At 35.4% G+C, this 15,631-nt stretch overlaps 1 protein-coding gene across 1 annotated transcript; it reads left to right on the top strand.

Moving 5' to 3' along the window:
- Positions 1-10,898: 10,898 nt before the first annotated feature.
- Positions 10,899-15,270, top strand: LOC106624382 (maltase A1). Its single transcript, XM_014244108.3, has 6 exons — positions 10,899-11,152; positions 12,094-13,127; positions 14,109-14,256; positions 14,353-14,548; positions 14,798-14,938; positions 15,089-15,270. The coding sequence occupies exons 1-6, from the start codon at positions 10,996-10,998 to the stop codon at positions 15,153-15,155; spliced, it is 1,743 nt and encodes a 580-aa protein (XP_014099583.2). The 5' UTR covers positions 10,899-10,995; the 3' UTR covers positions 15,156-15,270.
- Positions 15,271-15,631: the final 361 nt, after the last annotated feature.

The following is a 15,631-nucleotide window of genomic DNA, read 5'->3' as shown; positions in this document are numbered from 1 at the left end:
GTCGTAAATATAGCCTATATGGCTTGCTCGAAATATCTAACGAATCTTAATTAGCGTACGAATAATAATTACAGGGTTCTATATAATATGTGAGTAATAGGCTTCAGGGTAAAGCAGTGTTTCCACTGTATCGATAACTATTTGAGTGAATGTGAATGCCAAAAGGTTAGAAATTGATTCTGGTTGACATTTTCCACTGGCTTAAAAATTTGGTGCGAAAATGTTTTAAAAAGTTGTTCTAAAAAGAAATTAAATTGGTTTGACTAATCAAGAGAAATAGTTTATATATTATATATACATACAATTTATTGCATGTCAAAATATTATGTAATTTTCTTTAGAAAATATTTGTATTAAATAAAGTTTTATTTGTAGCGAATTGTATTTTTTATTAATATTAAACTATTCAACTTTTGTATTAAAAAATATATACAAAATCTTTTTGTGAGCGACAAACTCCAATTTCCTAGATGTTCAAACAATTTAGGCAATTATGTTCTACATTTTAGTGATTCCTTTTCAATTGCCGTTTATATTTTCGAAAATTGCATGTATAGGTTGCAAACAAAGCGGGCAGCGGGCAATTTCCCTGATGGCGAACTTAAACTGCGCGCCAGAAAATATGCAACGAACAACAAATAAAACGCCCATAAAATTGTAATAAAAGTGCTTTTAAAGAAAAACAACAGCAAAACTCTACTAGTCGCTCTACAAAAATAAAAAATATGCACAGAATATTACAATTCGCAGGCAAGTGCCCGTACTTCAGTTTCGGTGGCGGTGTACGACAGTACGTATGAGTGATGACAAAGTTCGATATCAGCGTACAATCATACATTTTGCATACGTATGGGTGTACGTTTGCATGTCGGCGCGTTTATTGCACACAATGTGCAGCTTGTTTGAAGTATGTTTCGTTGTGTTGTTGTTGTTTTTGTGCTAGTTAAATAAACCATGCGAAATGAAATTGGATTTGATGGTTTGCTTTTAAGTGTGTTCTTTTTCATATTTCCCTTTCGATATTTTTCCATTGCAAATCCGTCTGCATGCGTTTGGCTTTTATTGACTAGCAATATTGTTAACATTTTCGGGCGTGCTAGTAAAAAACATAACACAGCTTGATTGTTTTTGAATAACACTGTTAATATAGTTTCATGTTTGCAAAAACAAAAACAAATAAAAAATCATAAAATATAGCACTTGTCAAGTTTAGAGCTTCATATCCAATTTTAGTGTGGTATCTGCTTTCTGCTTTGACATTTCAGCGTTTTGTTAGTGAGAGGCTTTTGAGCAAAATGAATCCACAGTTGAAGTGTCAAATGATCTCTGATTTCCATAGGCTAATTTTTAGAATTTTCAACCAATAATAAATAATGAGACTTCAGTTCGAATTAATGGGAAATTTTGTAGTACTGGAAAAAAGTTTAAATAATGGTGAAATAAAATATTTATTATTAGCATTTGTGGAATACCAAACGATATACTGAATTTCCACATTTTACATTTGAAAATAATGAGTAATATTATTCCAAAATGAGCCTTAATAGTGGACCTCAAACCTCCTGTACATTTTGGAAGGTTTGCTGAAATTCTTTGATATGCGCCACATATAAAGTTTTATAGCTCTTAACCTTGTTTTTAAACATACTTAAATTAAAACCTTTCTGAACTTCTTTGACTCATTATATTCTTAACATATTTTCTGTAGTTTCATCTTTTTCAATAGGTGGCAACTCGAATCAAATAATTCTTTGCATTTTGTAATATTTTGTGAAAGTTTTAGTAGCAACTCTACTTCAAAATTTGCGAACATTAGATTACTAATAAATGCTAGAAAGTTTTCCTAATCATAGATGGCATCTCTATTCCAAAATTTGCAAAAAGAAATAATAAGCTCTGGAAAGGTTTTCAACGTCCTACGTTTGACCTTATTTTGTAATATTTTGGAACATTTTATTAGGTGGCAACTATATATCAAAATATTTAAAAGGGGCGTTATGAATAAATCGTAGAACATTTTTTTCAACGTCTTATGTTTGGACGCATTTTGTTATATTAAAAAAAAATAATAGTATGTGGCAACTTCGTATAAAAATTTGTAAACATTCATAACGTTCTTAACAATTCACAGAAATATTTCCCAAACGCTTTTTGTTTGGACGCATTTTCAATATTTTAACAAATTTTGAGTAGGTGACAACTATGTTTCATAATTTTTTGAAGTTCGAGTTCTGTATGTATGTATGTATGTATACAAAAAGGGGGGTAGATAAGCCCTCCAGAAATTTCCGAAAATATTATGAAATTTTTGGATAACATTTCATCAAAAATATATCGTTTTGGTCTATTAAAAGATCGACAAGATCCGAATAAATATTTTGTGGTGACTTTTTCCTCCTGAGCAGAAAAAATATTTTTCCAATGGTCTTCTAAATATCCAGTAATTGAGGATCTTAACGCATTTATCGATCGTATAAACATTGCTTTTAAGCACCACCCCGCTCCTAACTAAATCACTCCATTACCTCTGCCTATCTTCCACGCAATAACTGTCTGCCAAAACTTGTAGTCACTTAATTTTTACCAACTAAACACAGAACATTTCAACTTTATTGTTTGTGCATGTTGTTGACAACAACTTCACCGACCACAATTTGCATTCAACGACCAAAAAGAAGAAGTGTGGCAAATTCTAGAACTGGTGACAGTCGTAACAAATAAATTTTTAGACCCACTACTTACTTGGAAAATAACTGTACATAGCGTCGGCAGTACTAAGTGTACTAACAGTATAAATGGGAATGAAAAATAAGTAGGTATATATATGCATATGTATGTACGCTAAGCTTTCTCTTTTCCCGGCAACAGTCGCAGTTGAGCCAGCAGACATATCTACTTAGTACTAACAACAACTGTATAACTAAGTAGTAACAATAAAATCTTTGAAGCTACCCACTAGAAAATGGAAATAATACCACACCATACATATATTGCATATATATACTTTAGTTATATTATTGAAATACGATCTAGATTTGGGGTTGGTCCTCGTCTTTTACTACAGTTATTTTTTCTAATGTGTCATACTGAGCTCGACAATGAAAGAGATATTTTAATTTTCTATTAGTTTCAGAGATGGATAGCCTTCAAAAGAATTAATTAAGCCTATATTTGAGTTTTGGTGCATCTTTAGTTAAGATTTGTTTAATGATACTGCATTTAAAAGTATTATCGGAAATTATTGAATCATTTGAATCTGTTCGACTGACTAAGATTCTATATCATTGTCACTTTTGCAGTTTCAGTAGGTTCTCTTTTCCATTTTCTACAGCGTGTCTCTCATCTGTTCATTTGAAGATTGTTTTCTAAGCTAAGCAACAGTGTTCCCTTTATTAAATGGCCAAATACACTTTTCCCTACTTTAAAGAGGATTTTAAGTTTTCTCACCTCGCCTATACAGATAAATGAGGAGTTTCGCACATATAGTAAGACTTTAATAATAATCTATTGCATAAGCTAAAATATTACAAAGCTGGCAACACCAAAAAAATAATGAGTTGGCAATGCCTGCTGTTAAGCTGGTTATAAATGTTGTGCAGAAAACAAACATGCTTTAAAAAGGCGAAAAAGTATAGTAATTTGAAGACTGAAACAGAAAATATTTCAAAGGTCATATATTCCAGTTCCTCCTGTTGCGCCGTCATAATTTAAATAAATATTTTACATAAATTACATAACCCCCGACTTGTCTTAGTAACTCACATAGAAATACAAATGTTTCGAGATGAGTTTGCCTGTTCACTTTAGAACACATTATTCTATGGTTAAATATAACAGCGCATGGTATCGGTAAATCCTAAAAATGTAGGGGTCAAAAATTGTAATGCAAGCATTGTAATTATGATGGCTTGGTAATTCCTTATGGAGCTTGTTGACATCTTGTTGGCTGCAGAAGTCATAAAAATAATATAAAGAATTCAAGGAATCATTATTATTATTATGGTGAGTATCTTATCTCTGTTAATCCCCTATCTACACTCAGTCACTCACTCAGATACTCATTATCTCTTTGTATTCAATTGCTGAGCGATCTTCGTTCCAATGATGCTCTTTCTCAGCCACATTAAAGTAAACTCATAACTGCGACCTTTCTGTGATGATCTGACCTACAATAGTTTTCAAACTTTGTTCTCACCTTAGTTGGTCTTCGTATTTGTTGTTGCTTAGTGTGCCACTCACTCATTTCATTTCCTACCGGGTCTATGCGCCAGCACTTTAACCCAATTGCAGGCGCAACCATTTCGCGTACACAGTTTTACATTTGTATTTGTATTTGCTTATGGTCCGGTGTTGTAATAGAAAATTATGAAAATTATCTCATTCGCATTTTCGCGTTGCCAACAATGCATAAAGAGACAGGCACTGCGGCAGGGGTGGCCGGGAACTGGTACACTAACGGCTGTCAGGACAGGAAAAACGGTGCCGGTAGTGGTGAACAGGAGCAAAAGGACCACAACATGCACTTCCCCTTTTAAATGTCCACCGCACGAACGGAAATGTTCTGGCAGTCATTACTTTTGCGCTTTCACTAAATGCACGCACAGCCGCCCGACCCCATGCAAATACTCGCCGCTCACGTGGCGAAGCAGTGAAATATCAAATGTTAGTCGGCATGATGGCGAATGTGCGCACATTGCGCTCATATTAGACATTGCAGCAGTTTTGCGTATTTATATACATAGATATGTGTATGTGTGTAGTGTATATGCGTGTGTGTTGGTCGGTGCTGCTGAGTGCTTAGGGCAATACTATTTGCATTATTTCATTGTTGCTGCTGTTGAGTCTTAGTTTGTTGTTGCTATTGCATTTGCGGCCATTGTCGCTGCCTTTCGGGCGTTGCAGCTTTATGTGGCGCACACATACACACATGCACAATGGAATGGACTGAGTGACCGCACTTACTTTGTATTTCGTGCGCTGACGTTCACATTCATTTGCAGCAGCATTAGAGGCATTAGCAATGGCGTGGTGGCATGACAGCGCGGGGTTGAGCGGTGCATATACGCATTTAGAGGAGGTGGCGTTGCGGTGTGCGCATATTCACTGCTTGTAATGAAATGATAGTGAAATTAAAAATCGCCGCGCTTTGTACTTCATTATATGCGTGTCTTTCTCTCTCCGTTCAAGTATGTATGTGTGTGTGTATCTGTGTGTTAAGTGAAAATAAATGTATTTTGGAGTGATGCCAATGGCAGTGAAAAAGGCGGTGAAATCAAAACAAAATTAATTGTGAAAAGTAAAAGAAAATATAATGGTAATTTTTTGGCATCTAAGACAATAATGTCAAAATCACAGTAAAAAGGGCGGTACAGTATATATTTAAACTGCGCTCAGGTGTGTATGTATGAGTGTTTAAGATCTTCTGCTGCATAATACATGTGTTCTGGTACGTGGAAAGTTAAGAATTAAATTTTTACTGCACTTAAACACAGAGCTTTGATGATCGTTCTGCATCAATTCGTGGACGATTTAGATTTTCCGAATACCAAAAATGTAATGCTTCATTGAAAATCACACGCATGAAAACAAGATTCGTTTTTTGCATTCGAAGATCGAAGTTGAGTTCATTTCAAACATAATATTTTATGCATAGATTTTTAATGGAAATTACTTTGCTTAGTTAATTTTTTCTTCTTCATAATCAATAAATAAATTCAAATTAATCAATAAAATTTTTGCGGTTTTGAGCCAACAACATATATCTGCTATGATAGCGTTAAATTTTTTCACTTTGTAGCGTGACTTCACTGGAACCGCAATTTGACGAAAATGTTCTACCTGTGCAACTCTTATGTACGTTTAAGACAATATCAAATTATCAATGAAGCCAGCATTTTTTGAAATATGAAATTTAAATTTTTACTGAAGATCCGACTTTGGAAAATCATAGCTTCTGTTATATAAAAATGACAGAAAATTTTTATGCAATAGTAAAATAAGTGAAAAGGTAGATTATATTCATATTTTCACTTTTTGGTAATTAATACATTGTACATATAATTATTAATGCTTGTTGGTCCAATACCCATTGTTTAGGATTGTACTAACATACGTAGTTGCACTACAATAAAACCACGATATACAAAATTAGTTTTTTATTGCAACGTTGCATACGGCACAAAGGCCTAATCAAACAACGGTGAAAATGCCTTAGCTAAAGTGCGTCACCTGATAATGATGATGCCAGATTCGACAGCCTGTACCTGAAAAATGGTGATGCCAAATTGCACAGCATAAATCTATCAAATTAAGTGAACTTACTTTTAATCGTTAACACCCAGAAAAAAGTCGCTTTTGTAATTGTTACTTTTGTTTACTTGCTTTTTTCTCATTTATTGCTCTTCACTCACATATATTTTTTTCGTCGTCCTATAAGCGCTTTGCAAACATTGTCAGCGTCTGCATTTCTGCGCTTAAAATTATTGCATGTGACGCCTAAGGAACTATAGAGATTAAGTGCGCTTTATACCTATATAGTAGTATTGGCGTCAGATTTTATGTGTGAGAAAGCAGACGTGTTTAACAGTTATTCCGTGAATTGCGTTTGATGGCGTGATTATGCTCACTATTAAACTGGCGACAATATTTGTGTAGAAAAAAAGTGTGTGAGTATTTACATCAGTCTTTGTAGTTTTCGTGACTTCAGTATTAAAATTAAACTACTTGACTATGCATAGTTTTGCTCTAATTCCACCTTTAGAATTCTTCATTACCTGGAGTTAATGAAAAGCGGTTAAGTGGAAATTTGTTATTACGTATAGATTACTAAATAAATGTCCCACACCAAATATCGTCAATAAATATATACTCGGAGAAACATGTTCCGATAACTATAAAATTTTTGCATGTGCTTTCTGACAAAGCGCCTTTTTATGTCAGACTCTTCAAACCAGATGTTGCGAAAAGCCACTCAGGTACATATATAACTAACCACATTTCATTCATTGTTTGAAAATAGTCTGGAAGTAAAATATCCTCACCAATGATATCGAACTGAGAATTACACATAAGTTAGGTATTGCCCTCAAAGTCATATAACATCAGTTCCAGTGAATAAGTCACTTCTACACGTTTGCCTTTAAACATTCTAATCAGCTTCGATTTTGATCAGAGGCCAATTATTTTCGCCAATGTGTGATGCCGGACTAAAAAATCAAACACTAGTAACTTCTTTCGTGGCTTGGTTACGTTAGGTTAGATTATAAGGCTGATTCCAAGAGTAGATCACAATTGTACTGATTATGATCAGTGTTTTGTGAAACAAGAAAAAGAACACCAGTAATTAGATTTTAAAAGACGCCATTACAAATGTGTTCAGACGCAAGCTCAGCTGGAAGTCTAAAAGTGTAAAATGTAAAGTGTTTTAGCTTTGATTTCGCAAATGTGAGGCTATCAAGATGAAAGAATTGAGATATTTGAAGCTCGTCTTTCTTCAAGTTTTGTAGCTAATATTGATGGAATATAAATCGGTTATATCTCAATAATACATTTTTAACCCTTTTCTACACTTGCCTCTAGATCGTTGGCTGAGAGCAACTTCACCAGTTTGATGATTTGTAGCAACAGCTGTGTTTAATTTTTACTTGATCTAAGTGGCTAGTAATTGGTTAATATATTAAGAATGAGTATCAGAACGGATAACAAAATTTGTTTACCGTTATGCTTGTAGTTTTTTTTTTTACATGGTGCAGCAACGTCATTGTAAATTTGTGATTGCTAATGTGCAAATCTCTGCTAGAATCGATCCAATTATTATAATAATTTTATTTAAAAACAGAATAAAAATACATTTATTTTTGGTGAAAAAGATGTTTCGGTGATGTTGGGGTGAAGCTTAGAAGACAGAGCGCGTTGTAATAGCACTATTGAAAAAAAATGTATGAAGAGACTGGTAAACTATTTGAAGAAAAGAAAGAACAAAATAGATAGAAAAGCAATTGATCGTTTTTTTTTTGCAATTGATCACGAATCAAAGCGATATGTTAAGCCTTCAAAAGTTTGGTATTCAACTCAAAAGCTCTGTTTTATCTCCGCATTCTAAAATTACTCCAATTATAAATGGCATAGTCCAAAGACCTAAATCTTACTGCAATTTCAAACTTTTTATCAAGAAATAGATTTGAAAAGCCTAAGGAAAAGTCCCTGTGGTTCAACTTTACTGAAGTCCTTCATTCATTGCAGGTCGATCGAATTCAATGCAGTATAATTCTCCAAAGCCCCATTAGTGGGGGATGAAAAAGTTCATACGCGCAGGAATATCTGAATTGGTATATGATTTTGCCCACTATGTTGGTGAGCCCAACAATCCTCCAAAGCATGTTGCGCAAGCTATGTACTGAATTAAGTGAATGACGTAATTTAGTAAATATTTTATATTATTTCATTAACTAATTTGTCTATAACACTTAATTTCTAGTTAAGTAAAAAACTTTGCAAGGCAGAGGTAATACAAATATATATTGTTAGATAAACAAATACGTGTAAAATTTAAGTCAATACGACCTAAACGATTTATTCTTCCGATAATAAATCATTGGAAGTTGACTTTGAAGATATTTCGTAATTAATCCTATTCGGTTTCCGACAAGTTTTCTGATCCAAATACAAAGAAGATTATTTAAAATTACAATTAATAAGTAATGACTAAATTTAGCAATAATAACTATTTTATTAAGAATATAATAAACCCGAAAATACTTAGAACGGTGCAGAGAGTTTAATTGCTTCACTCTATACGAATTTATTTAAATAATATAATATTCCCAACAACTTCGCACTTCTTTGGAAGACAGAGTAAATAGAAAATAATTGTGCAATTAAATTTAACAAATTTGTATCTAATATTTACGTTTCGCGACGTTAATGTTCATTGAGACGTCATAAAGACAATAAGTGACAACGAGCGCGCTGGAGATGCTTATCAAGCCATTGACTACTGAGTGCGATCAACACATCATTTGCTCTTTATTGCTACACAAACAAACAAACACGTATGCATAATGACAAATTCGGCCGTTGTTTTGCTATGTTTTGTGCGAATGTAAATGGGCGCTCTCACATGTCCAATTAAACGGTGTAATTGCTAAGCAAATAATGAAAATTACGATTAATCAACACGCTGGCGAGTTACGAATATTCGCACGTTAATTAAACGGAAACAAAATTGATGCACAACAAAATTCGTCACAAAAACTGTTGCATTTATGTGTGTGCGTGTGTGTGCTGTGGAGTGTGTCTAAGTCCGGTGACTGGGATATTGGACTACCGACACTTTTTGAGTACAAAACACTAAGTTAATTTTTTAATTGGAAATTTACAGTTACACCGAGCGGCTAATTTGTTATTAAATGAATGGTTAGTTATATTGTAAAATGTTTTGTTATAATATTAGTATATACAATAGTATACTATCATATACATATATAAAGGAGCAATTGGCGATTACACCTTTTGTTAGATCTTTGGTTGAGCTTCTTTTCACATCGGCGAACCCCTTTTTCATTTCATTCGTGAAATGAGAGATTCTACAAGTTTTATGCTGAATTAGAGAGGCTTTATGAGAAGCTTTCTAGCCTTGGGCACAGCTATGTACTCGGCGGTGCCTCGGGCGTTATTTGATTACATTTATTCCTAACTTTTATTTTGAATGAACTGGACTTTATTGAACTCAAAACTTACTTGTTAAGCGATGGATCATACACCAAACTATAATATATATTTAGGAGTTCATAAAAACCGAAGATATTATGATCAAAATTCCAAATCATCGCCCGGACAAGATGATATAACCTCTGAGTGGATATTTTAAAAGCAGATATTCTTAAATAATAATAATTTCTTAAGCATTTCTTATTCGCCGCTGAAGAAAACTTTGTGGATACCATTAAAGCAGCCTTAAATCGATACGAAGGCCATAAAATATACATATACGTCCTTGTAAAATGTGACTTGACTGTGTAGTATGACTATGTGAGAACTTGATTGGAACTCTCCCATTCGGTTGGCACTAAGCAAATTCTTGTCTTTTCTGATGTTTCCATCGTGTTCAAAATCTGTTATGTTTTCAGGCGCTTTGGTTGACTTTCACCGGGCACTAAACATATGGTGTTTCATCTATTGATACAAAATGCCGTTTAAACTCGCTCTCTCTTTTACATTCCTCTTTTCTTATCACAATTCTCCAATTTGAATTTACAGTCATCCAATATAGTTATATATAAAGCTTTCCTGAAATGGTAGTATTCTAGTTAAGTTTAGTATTCTGAAAGAGGATAGTATTCCGCAATCTGAGTTCTGGGAAAGCGAGTACTATCGCAGAAAGTGGTATCAAAAGGAGAAAACCAGTTAATTTCACTCGAGTTGGGTTTCAACTGGATGGTGCGACTTTCTGTAAAATCGACTGAGTTACCAACGTTGCGATTCAGCGAGTCGGCTTAATAACTCATAAATATAGATGAATATATTATATATAATTAACTGTTGCATGCTATCTCCTCGCCAATTAAAATATCAAGAATTGAAATTATATATTTAGCAAGTCAATTAAATAGAATCAGATAATTGTCCGTCAGTACAAAATGATGAAGTCATAACACTGAGATAGCAAATCATTGCAACTAAATAAGCAAAACATTAATTTGCATACTTTTTATTCCAAATCTAATTAATTCCATTTATTAACACCTTTTTTTGTTAGAGGACCCATATCATATCCGAATATCGGCACTTAAGTGCAATTATTTTTTTGAGTGTAACCAAATCAGAAGTGGCCTATAAATAGCATATGGTGTTTTAATTTACGTAGAATTCAGTTTTGATTCGTCGCGGTTGCACAAAGTTGTTGTGTTTCATATTTCCTGGTTTATTATTTCTTTTGGAACAGATTCAAGCTGGGTTTTGAAGAAACCTAAAAATCGTTTGGTCACACAGTTAATAATGCATTTGTGTCGTGTTTTACTAGCCGGGGCAACTCTAATCGGGTTTTGTGCAAACTTTGTGAGCTCCAAAGAGTGGTGGGAAAATGCGAACTATTATCAAATATATCCACGTTCGTTTCGGGATAGTAATGGCGATGGTATCGGTGATTTAAATGGTAAATATGTTTTAGGAAAGAACACCAAAAACAAATTTAATAGAAAGTGAATTTTGATAGATATAGAAAGAAATTGGTTACACCCAAGCACATACACACAAAGAAAAGATTCCTTACAAGAACTTGATTTTGATCGTTCAGTTTATATGCCAGCTATCTGGTGTAGTGACTCGATCTGAAAAATATCTTCGGATTTTAATCTTCGGATAACCCGTACCCAATTTCTCGAAGATATCCGTCAAATAAAAAAGTTTTCCATATAAGAACTTGAATCCGATAATTCCATTTGTATGATAGCTATGATGAGCAACTTTTGTGGTGGGAAACACGTGTGTAAAACTATAGATCGATATCTCAAAAACTGAGGGACTAGTTAGGTATACACAGACGGACGGACGGACATACGAACATAGCTAAATCGACTCAGCTTCTCATGCTGATGATTAATACATATATCCGTATCAAATATATGTATTCATCATCAGCATTTTCGACGTTTCTTTCTAGCAAACTTAATATAACCTGTTCAGGGTATAAAAAAGTCTACACATAGCTATTGAAAATGAGTCTGAAGTCTCATGGAAAGTGAAACAAACCTAACTAATCATTCGTTCTTTCATGAGTTTCGGCGATTTTTGGAAATTTGGTCCGAATGTCTCATAAAATCTAAATGAAGTGTCCAATGAAATATTTGGAAGAATTTCGGCGTCCGTGAAGAACTAAATGTTTTTGAATTAAGTGTGTTGTCTGTAGTCAGAGAGTCAATTAACGATCTCGGTTACAAAAAAAAATAAAGTTTTTCTTTAAGACCGTTTTAGGGATTTTATTAATATATAAATTTTTGACAGAAACTATACGTATAGAACAAACAAATATGTATATGAAACTGTTAAGTTTTCTGGTAACCCATTGCTACGACTTCCTTGTTCTACCGTTTTCAGGCATAACACCGAAGTTGCAATACCTTAAAGATATCGGTTTCACCGCCGCTTGGCTTTCGCCGATCTTCAAATCGCCCATGGTTGATTTTGGTTACGACATCTCCGATTTCTATGCCATACACCCCGAATATGGCACAATGGAGGATTTTAAAGCGCTTGTGGCACGCGCCAAACAAGTTGGTATACGTATAATACTCGACTTTGTGCCGAATCACACGAGTGACGAGTGCGAATGGTTTGTGAAGTCGGTGAATCGTGAACCGGGCTACGAAGACTTCTACGTCTGGTCCAATGGCACGGTGGATGCAAACGGTAAACGTCAGCCGCCGAGTAATTGGATAAGTGCATTTCGTTACAGCGCCTGGCAGTGGAACGAAAAGCGTCAACAATATTATTTGCATCAGTTCTCCATTAAACAAGCGGATCTGAATTTCCGCAATCCATTAGTCGTGGCCAAAAAGAAAGAGGTGATGCGCTATTGGTTGGATACTGGTATTTCCGGATTTCGCATTGACGCTATTCCATTCATGTTTGAGAATGGACCAGATGCCAATGGCAACTTCCCTGATGAGCCTGTTATTGATAATGTCAGCGTCTGTCCAGATCCCGATGACGAGTGTCACTTGAAACACATCTACACACAAGATCAACCGGAGTCAATAGAGATGGTGTATCAATGGCGCGAACTCGTTGAGCAATATCGTAAGGAGAAAGGCGGCGAATCGATTGTACTCTTAACAGAGGCTTATACGAGTCTAGATAATTTAATGTTGTACTATGGTGATGGGCAGCGAAATGGTTCCATGGTACCTTTCAATTTCTACTTTATGCGAAATGTGAAGAATGATTCGACGGCGCCCCAAATTGTGGATTATATTCAGCAATGGATGACACATATGCCGATGGGCGTAGAGGCCAATTGGGTCTTGGGTAATCATGATAATCCAAGGTACTCTACGCGTTTGGGCGTACAACGTGCGGACTTGTTTACGATCATGTTGCAGACCCTGCCGGGAAATGCGGTGACCTACAATGTATGTATTGCTGTAGTTTAGTAAATTTTGCGGGATCATGAGTTGAGTGCTAGCAGGTTAGGTAAGGTTAAGTTAGGAGAGGTCGACTGCCCGAAGGATCTCACTTGGACAGCTTAAAACGCCAGTTCGTTGTGGTACCTAAAAACTCATATAAGCTGGATCAAAAGACACTTACAAGTCGACAAAACGCTTTGTGCCTATAACAAACTTGTTAAGACGGCCAATATTCATTTCGGCTAAGAATTCAGGTCCGCCAAAAGTGTGATTGCCGAGATGTTTCAGTCTCAGCCTAGCGAAAGCCGGATAGTGGAGGAGAAACTGCCGGGATGTTTCCACCTCACCCTCCTCGATACAACTTTGGCAACTAGCATCGGGTAGTACTCTAAGCCGTACCGCATGAGTACGCATTGGACTGTGTCCAGTGAGAACTCCTACCATAGCGGTGAGATGCATTTTGCTAAGGGCGAGAAGTTCCCCCGACCTCCTGGGATCCACTCTTGGCCAGAAGGATCTCGCGGTCGCACAGGAGTTGGTCGTCGACCAGCGTCTGCTGAGTGCTAGCATACTCTAAGATGTTTTAAAAATTGGCTCATTTTTAGTTTTAGTTGCGAAAACTAAAGAAGTTGGAGAGAAATTACCCTTTTGCAGTTACTGGTAAAACTAGGAGCCAAACTCGGTCTACTATTTCGTCATTGAAAATATTTCACTTATTATGGTTTCATTTCAGTCTCTTATACTTCGTTTCTTTATCTCAGCTTTTTCAAGCTTAAAAAAAAGTTATAAAAAAAGCATTAGAATGTAGAATAAGAAGTTGATCAGCCTCAGTGTTTTCCGGAAGCTTCACAAATGAGACTGTATTCTCCGATAATGAGATTCCATACGACCGCTTGAAATCTCTAAGAGTTGTTCTGATTTCGCGATCAAGCTTTTAGACAAAATTTTTAAAATTCCTTTGCTTAGTTAAAAAAATAATATTTTTAGGGCGAAGAGTTGGCCATGACAGATGGCAAGGTCACCTGGGAGCAAACTGTCGATCCACAAGGTTGCAATGCGAATCCCAACAACTATGAGAATTATTCGCGCGATCCCTGCCGTACACCCTATCAGTGGGATGCAACGAAGAATGCAGGTGGGTAATATTTAAAATATTAATGCTATAATTTATGATTTTTCCAAAACTTCGGACTAATTTATTATACTCTCTGTCTTTCTCTCTCGTTTGTAGGCTTTTCTTCCGCTGCGCGCACTTGGCTGCCAGTCGCCAGTAATTATCGCAGAAATAATGTCTTGGCGCAATTGCGTGCACCCAAAAGTCATTTGCAGTTATTTATGAAATTAATTCGCCTACGTCAATTGAGCTCGCTACAAGATGGCGCATTAAAGATAAAAGCAATCGGCAACGACATTATCATTTACTCGCGGTGAGCGTGAAGGAAAAATAGATATGAATATATACATTTGCCTCGGTCTATATATGTATATATCGATAAATACTAGGCATTAATTCTTTATCGCACTCAAAATGTACTCATACGCACTCATTGCATAACGCACTTCACGGTAGTGCCACTTACGCAGTTTTGAGCGCTGCTGTGCTTCTAAGTTCGATTGCGATTTATTGCTCATTTTGCTGTGAATTAATTCTCACTCTTTTCCGCTTTTCTCTGCAGTGAGGCACCGGCTGACGAAATGTTTGTGATTGTGCTCAATCTGGGCGGCAACAAGCAAAGTTTGAATATCAATGAGCACTTCGATATGGGTCGCACGGCGGAGGTGATAACTTCATCAATGCAGTCGGGCTATCACGATGGGTGAGTGCGGGGGAAAGCGACTCAGATTTGTGAGTTTGCATTTGTGGGATTAGCAGCTGTATTGTTTTCGTGTTCAATAAATGGGATAAAGTTATTCAGATACATATACACTATATCTTATGTTATGTCATTATACTTGTATATTTTCAGTGTTATCGTTGACCCAAAAAAGTTTGTCGCCGAGCCGTATGTTGGTGTGGTCCTGGTGAAATTATGAGATATTTTTCGCCTTGGTTGTATTTTACCGGATATTTGAGCAGCAATCATGCCTTTACTAGTTTTAAACAATTTTATTGAAAGCAATAAAGCATAGAGAAATCAAAAGTAATAAAGTCTTTCAATATGTAGGACAATTATTCACAGATTTCGACTAAAACTAATGTGATATCTTAAAAAATTCATTACAATGCGACTCCAGTGAGAAATGCAAGACAATTTTTAATATGTTTGTTGATGTGACACTGAACTTGTAGCGGAGAAAATAATGCTTTACCAATTACTGTAAGCAACAGATCTCTGGTCGACAAATCAGTTTTTCACATTACGCTGAAACACTTTCTAAATTCCGAAAAATGCAACTAATGATTTTTTCGGGACTGCTTAAGTCACCTGTGGATATAAGTACAAAATTTGCTGACTTATATTCAGAGAGATACTATCAATTACTTCAATACTCTGAGTGAGTAAAATAGG

The sequence above is a fragment of the Bactrocera oleae genome, chromosome 4, assembly GCF_042242935.1.
Source record: "Bactrocera oleae isolate idBacOlea1 chromosome 4, idBacOlea1, whole genome shotgun sequence".
Taxonomy (NCBI): Eukaryota; Metazoa; Arthropoda; class Insecta; order Diptera; family Tephritidae; genus Bactrocera; species Bactrocera oleae.
This window is presented reverse-complemented; position numbering and strand designations above follow the sequence as displayed.